The sequence below is a fragment of the Malus sylvestris genome, chromosome 2, assembly GCF_916048215.2.
Source record: "Malus sylvestris chromosome 2, drMalSylv7.2, whole genome shotgun sequence".
Lineage (NCBI taxonomy): Eukaryota > Viridiplantae > Streptophyta > Magnoliopsida > Rosales > Rosaceae > Malus > Malus sylvestris.
This window is the reverse complement of record NC_062261.1, coordinates 6,992,112-7,002,490: the sequence shown is the minus strand read 5'-3', so window position 1 is coordinate 7,002,490 and position 10,379 is coordinate 6,992,112. Positions and strand designations below refer to the sequence as shown.

General features: G+C 40.3%; 1 protein-coding gene across 1 annotated transcript; it reads right to left on the bottom strand.

The window, feature by feature from the left end:
* Positions 1-288: 288 nt before the first annotated feature.
* LOC126607355 (probable polygalacturonase) lies at positions 289-6,017 on the bottom strand. Its single transcript, XM_050274910.1, has 5 exons — positions 5,266-6,017; positions 3,663-3,783; positions 2,641-2,889; positions 1,759-1,912; positions 289-1,056 (listed from the first exon to the last, which is right to left on the bottom strand). The coding sequence occupies exons 1-5, from the start codon at positions 5,983-5,985 to the stop codon at positions 531-533; spliced, it is 1,770 nt and encodes a 589-aa protein (XP_050130867.1). The 5' UTR covers positions 5,986-6,017; the 3' UTR covers positions 289-530.
* Positions 6,018-10,379: the final 4,362 nt, after the last annotated feature.

The following is a 10,379-nucleotide window of genomic DNA, read 5'->3' as shown; positions in this document are numbered from 1 at the left end:
GTTTTCGTTCCTGCATTGCCCACTGTAAGTCATTTTAACCCAACTCGCTCTTTAAATCATGTTTTCGTGTCTGATGTTGCTATCTAGAAGACATATTGACCCAACTTGGCCTCTAAGATTATGTTCGCGTCCCACTTCACGCGGGTTCCACTTGAGTTTAATTTTCTTTCTGTGAAACGGGAAAGAGTTCCAAACTCGACTACTTGAAAGGTATTTGATATGGTTAAGCGATCTCTTGGAGGTGTCTATACACGTAAAACACAAGCATTATGCAGTTGCAAGCAAAGGTGATCAGTGTACAACATCAAACTATGCCCCCTTTTCTTTCCATGAACTGAAAATTTTTCGGTATATACAACTACGTTTAATAAAAAAACGACGAAGTGGGAACGGGGAGAAACAAAAACAAGAAAATAAAAATAACATAAAACGCTCCGTCGATCTTCATCCCCCCAAGTTGCTTCATAAACAGACGTTGCAAATTGTTGACCTCCAAAAATCTGAGCCATTGAAACGGAAAACCTCTCACCTCAAAAATCATAATCTATGTCTGTCATGTTCTGGGATGCAGAGTGATTCACCAGCTTTCCTTGCTCGTCGTACCGGTCAAGATTCTCGCATGGGGCAGGGAAGATGGTCCCTATCACGCGACCTTGAACAAAGGCACATTGGAAAATGTGCTTCTTTTTGTATGTTAGACCAACGGACATGTCCCGGAAAGTCACATTTCTCACTGGAATCTCTTCGCTCCCATGGATACGGACAGGCACGCGAACTCCCTGTCCATGGACGCTTGTGAAGCTTATGTCCTCAAGCACTGGAAGAGCCTTTCGATCATACCCCTCATCGGGGTGCTCATTGTAGTCTGTCTTGATAACAATTCCAACTCGAACATTGTCAAATGTTAGATTCCTATAGGTTATTTGTCGCACATATCCGCCTCTTCCAGGGGCAGTCTTGATCCGAACGGCACGCCTTGAGCTCCACACAAGCAGGTTCTCCACAGTGACATTCGAAACCCCACCAGACATCTCACTGCCAATTGATACGCCAGCACTGTTGCATTACAGCCAAGGGTAAGTTTGAGCTACTTCTGATAGCCACAATATCTACATACTGACAAGTAACGTAGTAGTAACTACCAGGTCATCAGTTAACTAACAGATGAGTGAAGTCTACACTCGACACACGCATATGAAAGATTAACCTTACTAGTATATTTACTGCCGGATGGCATCCAGAATGGGGGCTCAAAATCCGTACAGGTAAATCCAAAACAGTTTTCTACTCAACACTGATGAACTGGTCATTCCTCACTTCCCATTCAGAAGCTTTAAGGACTCGCAATTCTCCTTATTATCTTCGCCTATTCTTTTTTATTATTTTCTTTTGTTTTTGTTGTTTTGTAATTTTTGGGTTGACATGGCAAGACATACTCGGATCAACTGTGAATTATCTTCTGCTCTAAAACGAAGACCATATTCCAAACGAAAAGAATAATTGGAGCTAGAGTGCAAGAACGCCCGGACACAAGTATTGGGGAATCTTAAGAGGAGTGCTATTCTCATTACCTGTTGCCCTCCCCCACTCTAGTGTATAAGGGTAAGTGCATACCCTGCAACGGAGCGTGAATGACACTCCACAATAGTAATGATGAAAGAATAACATGATGCCAGGATATACAGTCATGAAGTACGCTTTTTGACTTAAAGATGGCAACAAGAATGTAATGATAGGCTGCTAGAAGAATAAGATTACCTGACCATAGAGCGGACAACAAGATTTCTAATGAGTATATTCTTCGATGGCCGTCCATAAGAAATACCATACTGATCCCAGCCACTCTTTATCGCAATCGCATCATCCCCTACACTAATGTAGCAGTCCTCAATCACCATATCCTCACATGAATCTGTTTATACCAAAAAAATCAAAGTTATTCCATATTGATTTGATAGTAAACAAGAATGAAGCATACCACTAAAATTACAAGAGCAAACCAACAATCTATAGCTCAAATTATCTATAGCTAGCATTCTTAATCGTATTAACTTCTTTTACTTGGGTGTAAACTGGGGTGCAGGAGCATTCAGTACTGTTTGAGATTGAAGGCATACAAGAAATTAAGTGATTTTGTCTTCTCTCTCTTTCTCATGTGTGCAAGGTGCACGCACTTTGGCCCTTTTTGATGGGATGGTGTGAAGTGTTACCAGAATGAAGGCATACAAGAAAATAATAGAATTTTTTCTCCAAGTGTTTCCGTACTCAAGCAATCCATGCGACATCCAGACTAAGCAAAATCAAATAGGAAGGCAATCCTTTTTCAGTCATCATCCCTAAAAAAACACAATTGACTAATCCCTGTTCATTAACACAACTGTTTAACCGATCCGCAAAAACACAAAACGTATGAATTCACATTACTGAACGCCTTTCTTAAACATTAGCTGCACAATACACTTTTCAATTTATGCCTTTTGCCTCGCACAATATCTTCTTTTGCATTAAGTGGTGCATTTACATATTTATAAGCTCATCCAAAGCATGCCTGAATAAAGAGAACGGCAATCCATTCAAAATAAATAGCGCTATCAAACATAAAGTGGGGGGAAGAAGCCCCCTCTAGCAGGATATACTTACCAGGATCTATTCCATCAGTATTTGGAGCTTCAAGTACGGGAGCCAAAATTGTAACATTTCTAACAGTAATGTTCTTGCAGTCATATGGATGAAGTGTCCAAAAAGGAGAATCACACAATGTTATATTACTGATCAAAATGTCGCTAGACCACATAATCTGAACAAGTGGACCCCGAGTGTTGTTGAGAAGCTTCTGGCGGTACTTCTTCCACCATGTTTGACCCTGTCCATTTATGGTACCATTATGCCCTGTTGGTCAGTGAATACATAAATATAATTAGAACAAACCAGAAATTGACCATTAGGAAGGAAAGAAGACAAATTTACAGCTTGGATTCTATGATAAAAATGTCCACAGGAGTTCTTGATTGACATAAAGAATAAGCAAATTTTAAAACCAACCACAACATCTTACTAGTGTAGCAAGATGATTTGGTGAAGTATCCATGGCAAAAATGATAGCTAGAAAGAAATATTTTCTACGCCTACAGGCTATATCATATATTGGACATGTTAGGATCATGAACTTCCCTAGGATACATAATGGCCAAGTGAATGAAGAGAAATGAAACAAAGGCAAGTTAAGGGACCTTCCCTGACAGAGTATTTTCTTTAAGTCAAAATACCTGCCTCTGGTAATTTATCATGATAGACTAAGATGCTCTTATCAATCCATTTGCTTTATAGACAATCATTTTTCATCACTTTCATTGTCTATACCATATATAATGTCAAGATCAGCCCGATTCAACTTAAGACCTAAGGTCAAAATTTAAATGGGATACATCATCCACTATCAAAATAATGCTAAGATGGCTAATTCATCTAACCTTAATTGGATTTTTAACACCAGTATAATGTCAACAAATAATATTCGTGGCCAAAGGCTACAACAACCACAGGAAACCTTATTTGCCTTTATAATGTCACGTTGTTATGTTATGAACCGTGACCTTCCAGTTAAACACAATTGTTATGAAATAAAAATATAACTTAAATATGAAAGGGATGAAATATCTAACCTGTTATAACAATATCTTTAAGATTTTGACCATGAATCAGACTTCCAAACCGAGGCCCATGATGCTCTCTCCCATACCCGTATGAAGGCAATGGAGGCATCAAGGGCCAATACTTCTCATCCTGTCATGCACATAAAAGTATACGGCATCATAAATAGCTATAGTGATGTGTGCGTGCATGCTAGAGAGAGAGAGAGAGATAATCATAAGAGTATGCAACATCAGAAATCATTGTAGTGATGTGTGTGTGGAAGAGAGAGGGAGGGGGGGGGGGAGAGAGAGAGAGAGAGAATCACCATAGAAGGATAAAATTAGTAAAACCTTGGCAGTATGTGTATTTTGTGAGCAAAAATGACAGATTTTTTCACTGATTTGTTCCACCTCATGAAAGGTTTAGAATAAACTTTACATGGGATACGTGGGTTATATTGCAACTGCTCAAAAGTACAGTATTTAAATGGTCGGATCCTGCACTGCTTAAGTCTTTAAGTCTTTTCAAGTAAAATTCTCATCTAAGGTAATACCGTAATAGCTCGAGGCAGTGGATTAAGCAGTCAGGCATATCATATTTAAGTATGTGTATCAAATGTTTTCTAGTTTCAATCCCCTGTGATAAGTTAACACTTCCTACAAATCTGGAAAAGCCATATGCATGGCTCATTCTTCAGAACAAGAATACAGGTTTTTCACAAAAACTATCTAAAAGAACAAGATATTCCAGAATACATCTCAAGATAGTCCAGAATACATCTCAAGATAGTCCAGAATACATCTAACATGCATGAATACTATATGCAAGTCAATGCCAATTAAATGAGCAAAAGGAAAGTTTCTGAGGTATTTACCTATTGGGTTCATGTTATTCCCGAACTCACTCATAATATAATTAACCGACGATTTAGTCTGGGATTTAACACTTAGCATCATGTACGAGCATTATTATGTTGCTACAGGACAAGAAAATCATAATGCTCAAAAGACTTTGCTTGCATAATATTTACTAATCTATAGCAGGATCTCTCCATGTTTTAATTCGAAGTAAAACAAATGGTCGTCGGTCAAATTAAGTTCGAAGCTTGCTAGCACCGCATACTGAAGTTCAAAGCTTACTTTCGTTGAAGAACATCAAACCAGTCCTAGGCATCTCTCAATAAACAGACGTCCTTTTATTATTATCAAATTACAAGTCCTAAATTGCAAGTAAGCCACTCCTGTTCCATTTGTAACAAAAACCAAATGAAATTTACGGGTAATGAACTTTACATGTCCTTGTGACTGAGATTTCCCTTTTGAAACTTAGTAAATTAGATCTTACTCGAATGAAAATATCTCGAAAAAGTAACCACGATCATGATGTAATCACCATTAATTCCAAACTACGCAATACCAAATAAATAAAGAGAACTAAAATACAAATACAAATATGAAAAGCAAATGAAGGATACCAAAAAATCACCTGATTCACAGAAAACAAATAAATTACAGTGGAAAGTTTTCACATTTCGATACGAAATGGATGCAAATTCAAGGCAAGTTTTCACATTTCGAAACGAAAGCAGAAAGTAATACAGATACCAGATTGACCAAAAAACAAAAGATTTACCTGAATTCCAAGTATCTCAGCATCTTCAGCAAGAAACAGAGTCATGTGACTAGTGAGGTTAAACGGCGCCGTTAGCCACCGTCCCGGAGGCACATTGAGCTGCCCACCGCCTTTCTTCCCCAGCTTAGAAATAGCCAGCACCGCTTTCTCAAACGCCTCAGTGTTCAAAGTAACCCCATCGCCCACAGCCCCAAATTCAGTCAAATTGAAAGCCACCGGCCTCAGCTTCGGCATCGCCCTCGCCGGAGCTCGCCTGAATATCGAAAACCCATCTACAATGTTCCTCTGCCACACGAAAACCGAGGCGAAAGCGGCGATCCAGAGCACGGTGAAGAGGGTTTTGTGGGAGGACAAGAAGGTGGGGAAGCACCGCTTCAGGTCAAGCCTCTGGTGGTGGAACCGTCCTAGCGGCAAGGCCTCCAACATGGTCAACACGACTCTGCAACCACCCAAAAGCAGTGATCTTTCTGAGAAATGGGCTACCGGGTTCCGCCGATTCGGCTCAGAAGATCGAGGGGAGGTGGGGATTGGAGGTTGGGGAAATGGGTGAGCTTGATTTTTGAGGACATGGGATTTCTGAGATTTGGTTGTGTTTAGTTGAAGGGAATGGATTGGACCCAATTGGGTGGAGATTGAGAGTGATGGATTTGGTTTGTGAAATGGGCAAGTTTGAGTGCAATTCAAGGGAAGGTTGTTGCTCTCAGCAAACCAGAAAACCATAAAACAAAGTTTGGAACTTTGACAGTGATGCAAGTGACAATTGTACAGTCGATCTCATGGAAAATTTCATGTTGCTTCTGTCAGGTGAGGCCACGTGTGCTAGAAATTCTGAGTATTTATTTAATCAAGCAAAATTTTTACTTAAATTCGAATCTGATCAAAAGCGAATTTGAACCATCTTAGGTGGATACTCTTATGATTACTGTTTGAAAAAAGCTAAAATTTTACTGTGATGAAATAATATTTCTAAATTCTTAACCGTTCGATCTTGATTTTGTGTTTTTAACAAAAAAATTTAACGATTGAAAAGTTCCAAAATCTAATATTCCGGAGCACCATATAAATTCTCTTACTGGAAAAGTACTGTGGTTTAGTTTAGGTCAACAATTAGAACGGAGACAAAAAGTTAGGTTATCTAAAAAACGTGTTAGTTAAATAAAGAAATTTTTTGGTCATTCGTATATTTTTATTTTAGGGTTTAGGGTGTAATGTTAAGAAATGTATACATTTTATAGCACGAATGAACTGATATCACTGTTCACCAAAAGAATAAATTTTGAATGACAAAATGACAAGTGTATTATTAATAATCTAGTAGACGATAAATTGATATTTCAAAGATCTAAGTTGGCAAAAAAAAAAAAACCTAAGAAATATATTATTAAATAAAACACCGTATTATAACATAAGCGAGATTAAGGACACCATATTGCGAGATAATGAGAAATTACTCATTATGTCCAACTGTGTCACATTTAATTTTTCCAAATTCATTGTAATAGATAATCAATCAAACTTGTATATTAGTTTAAAGTTGAAACATGATTTTCCTCAGTCTCAAAACTCATTATTCTAGCCAGCACAAATCGAATGTCTCTTTTGCTGCAATGCGAAGTCATAACATTGCAGAAATATATACATCAAGAAGTCGACTGGTGGCAGGTTTACAATATTCATATGACTACTCGGTCGCTATGGATGAGCCACACCACCTAACACACTCAACTGGTTAAAGGGTGGGTGTCAAATTCACAATTATATAAACAAAAATCGTTGAGTTGTTGCGTAAGGTTCTTTTTCTGTTGCTCTTTGATCAGAGTATCACAAAATACTTGTGCAGATATTTCTTAGCATGAATATGTGATGTATAATTCACGAAAGTAAAATTTATAAGCTTGGTTGAACGATAAAAGTATGAAACAATGAATTGTCTTCAGTATATTTCATTTCAATATCAAAGCATAGGAATCAATACTGTTGATGCACAAAACCGGAGGTCTTTGGTACAACAGAAAGTGTCAGGTTTTGTGACCTTCGCTTGGTTGCTTCGGTCACTAGTGAGGATAAGTACGTAAATGAATAGAGACAGAGAAGCAAACACAGGATGTACGTGGTTCACCCAGATTGGCTACGTCCACGGAGTAGAGGAGTTCTTATTAGTAGTGAAGGGCTTACACAAGTACAAAGGATCAAGCTCTCAATTTAGTGAGTTCTTGTGAATGATTTAACACAAAATGGCATTTTGCAATATTGTGGGGGAATGACCCCTATTTATAGAAAAACTTGTAGCTTTGTCACATTGACATGTGTCATGTTATGATTGGTTCTTGATGTTGACACGTGCTGCGCTCTGATTGGCTTCTAATCTTGACACGTGTCGAGTAGTGATTGGCCTCCTGGTCGGAGGGGAACTCTTCTGGGTCCTTGACAGTATAGCGTTGGCCGGTGCTCGGTAGTTTCGGGATTGGTCAAGTATGGTACAAACAGTGCTCCCCTAAGTTCCCGAGTGAGGGAAACTCCTCGGTTGGGGACTTGCAAGATCCAATCCCTTGAGTAATCACGAAACTTCTAAGTACCGAAGTGTGGTCTGATCTTCATCTGCCCTTCTCTGGAAGTAACTTTCCTCCATCCGGGAATGGTGTACTTAGCTGATGTTGACGCACAAGGTAATGTATCAATTTCACTTGAAGCTTAGTTGTAGTTTCGGGCTTAGTCAAGTGTGATACAAACCCTATAGTAGGAGTCCCCCAAGTCGCCGAGCTAGGAGATCTGCCGAAAGAGGTGACAGACAAGGTAAGCAGTCAAACTTCCAAGTAAGCAACCCAGGATCAGAGGTTTGACGTCGGCTTCCGGTTGATTGTTCTCATTCTCCTTGTCTCTCATTCAACTGCCAGGATAAGGAGAAGCAAATGGATAAGAGATGATATGAGATACTTTTGCTTTTGAAGAAGTAACTTTCCACAGGCTTATTCTTGAACTGTGCTGGAGGGTTTTCTGGTGCCCTTCAGAGTATAAGGCCGACTCAAAAATTTGAGGGTCAAAACAAGTCCATCAAATCTAGAGTACGTTCGACCTTGATGATATGGGATACTTTTGCTGTTGACGGAATAATGAATGTGGTATGGAAAGGTGTCGTGCTGTAGTGATCTGTTTCAGCTCACCGTTGAACCTTCTGCTTCAATCTTTTGCATGGCAGAAGTGGTGTGCAACCTTTGCATTTAAATGGTCCTTCAGAACATTCCTTCATAGTGACTCATCCACGCTTGGCAGCTTCAGTGTAAAGAGCCAATATCTGATCAACTGTCATGAGGTATTTACCGGTGGAATTCGTGACCTTGACAGCAGTTGAGGATGAGTACTCGAGAGCAATGCTAAGTAAGCAACCAGGCAAAGGCTCCAGGCAGTCAGTTCCAAATTGGAGGTTTGATTTCAGGTTCCGACTGACTGCTCTATTTCTCCTTGTCCTGCAGGTGTGGACAAGGACAAAGACAAAGACAGGGAGAAAGCATGATATGGGATACTCTTGCTTTCGACCCTGATGATATGAGATACTCTTGTTCTTGGTGTGGCTTATTTGCTGAGGTATTATCGGGAGGAAATAAAGCTGAGTATTTCGAGAGGTTATGTTGAGGGTGCCTTTTCGAATGTGAGAAAGGGTTGAGCATTTTTGCAGGTTTGCCTGTCCGTTGAGGAGGGAGGTCAATGTATATAGGGATTTCCCAATAACAAGTAGTAATGCTATTCCTTTACCCTTCTTGGTCACAGCAATGTAGTGGGAGCTGCCAGCTTCACGTGTTTTAATTTTGTCAGAGCACTTTGAAAAAGTGGTATGTGGTATCTGGAAAGCTGATATTACGTGTGGAGATTACAGACAAGCTTTATCTAAGGAAATCTGGCTCTCGAAGTTCTGAGAGTTGTGCCTCTTCGGTTTTCGAACAAGCAATCCCGTCGAGGATCTGACTCTCGAGATTCGGAAAGCGGTGCTACTCCGGTTTTTGAGAAAGTAATTATGTTAGGAGTCTTTTCTCGAATGTGAGTAAAGGTTGGTCGTTCTTGCCAACCTGTCTTGCCACAAAACACGGAGGTCGACACACATAGGGACTTTCCAGTTGTCAAGCAGTGGTGCTGTTCCTTTACCCTTATGGGTAATAGTAGGGTAGCAGGCACTTCGAAATTCTCGTGCCTAAACTTTGTCAGAGATCTTTGACAAAGTTATATGTGGTACCCGAGGAGTTGATGGTGCATATGGAGAGCGGTGATTGATCAGTAAGATTCACGTGCTTTCTACTTCACCAGAAATCTTCGACAGATTGCCCGTAATTTCCGCAAAGCTGATTGTGCATGTGACAGGTGCTGACGAGGCTGCAAAAGCAGGTGCTTCTTCGATTTCTGAGATCGGCCCTCGTGGTCTCTGAGCAGCCCAGCTTTTGAGAAAGCATTCGCCTCTTCGATTTCTGAGATCGGCCCTCGTGGTCTCTAAGCAGCCCAGCTTTTGAGAAAGCAAACGCCTCTTCGATTTCTGAAGCTCCGTCGAGTGCAGATTTTTATAGAGGCTGGCATTAAGTTCCACAGCACACTTGAATCTCTACCAGTAGAAGCTCATTTCTTGCACTTCTAAGATCTTGATTTGTCTGACCTCTTCCTTCTTCAACACATTTGAAAATGTCTGGACCCTCCGACCGTCGTTTTGACTTGAACCTTGGAGAAGAGACAGCCACGCCTTCTCCAGACAACATATGGCGCCCATCCTTCATATCCCCTACTGGTCCTCTTACCGTTGGGGATTCTGTGATGAAGAATGATATGACCGCTGCAGTGGTGGCCAGGAACCTTCTCACTCCCAAAGATAACAGACTACTTTCCAAACGGTCTGATGAGTTGGCTGTTAAGGACTCTCTGGCTCTTAGTGTTCAGTGTGCAGGTTCTGTGTCTAATATGGCCCAACGCCTATTTGCTAGAACCCGCCAAGTTGAATCATTGGCTGCTGAAGTGATGAGTCTCAAACAGGAGATTAGAGGGCTCAAGCATGAGAATAAGCAGTTGCACCGGCTCGCCCATGACTATGCTACAAACATGAAGAGGAAGCTTGACCAGATGAAGGAATCTGATGGTAA

What these genes read in the sequence shown, in the direction of transcription:
- LOC126607355 (XM_050274910.1), bottom strand. Translation starts at nt 5,985, where the DNA reads ATGGTTTTCTGGTTTGCTGAGAGCAACAACCTTCCCTTGAATTGCACT. An exon ending in TAAAGATATTGTTATAACAG is followed by an intron (nt 2,890 to 3,662) that starts GTTAGATATTTC and finishes ACTGACCAACAG; the next exon opens with GGCATAATGGTACCATAAAT. An exon ending in GTTGTCCGCTCTATGGTCAG is followed by an intron (nt 1,057 to 1,758) that starts GTAATCTTATTC and finishes GTAATGCAACAG; the next exon opens with TGCTGGCGTATCAATTGGCA.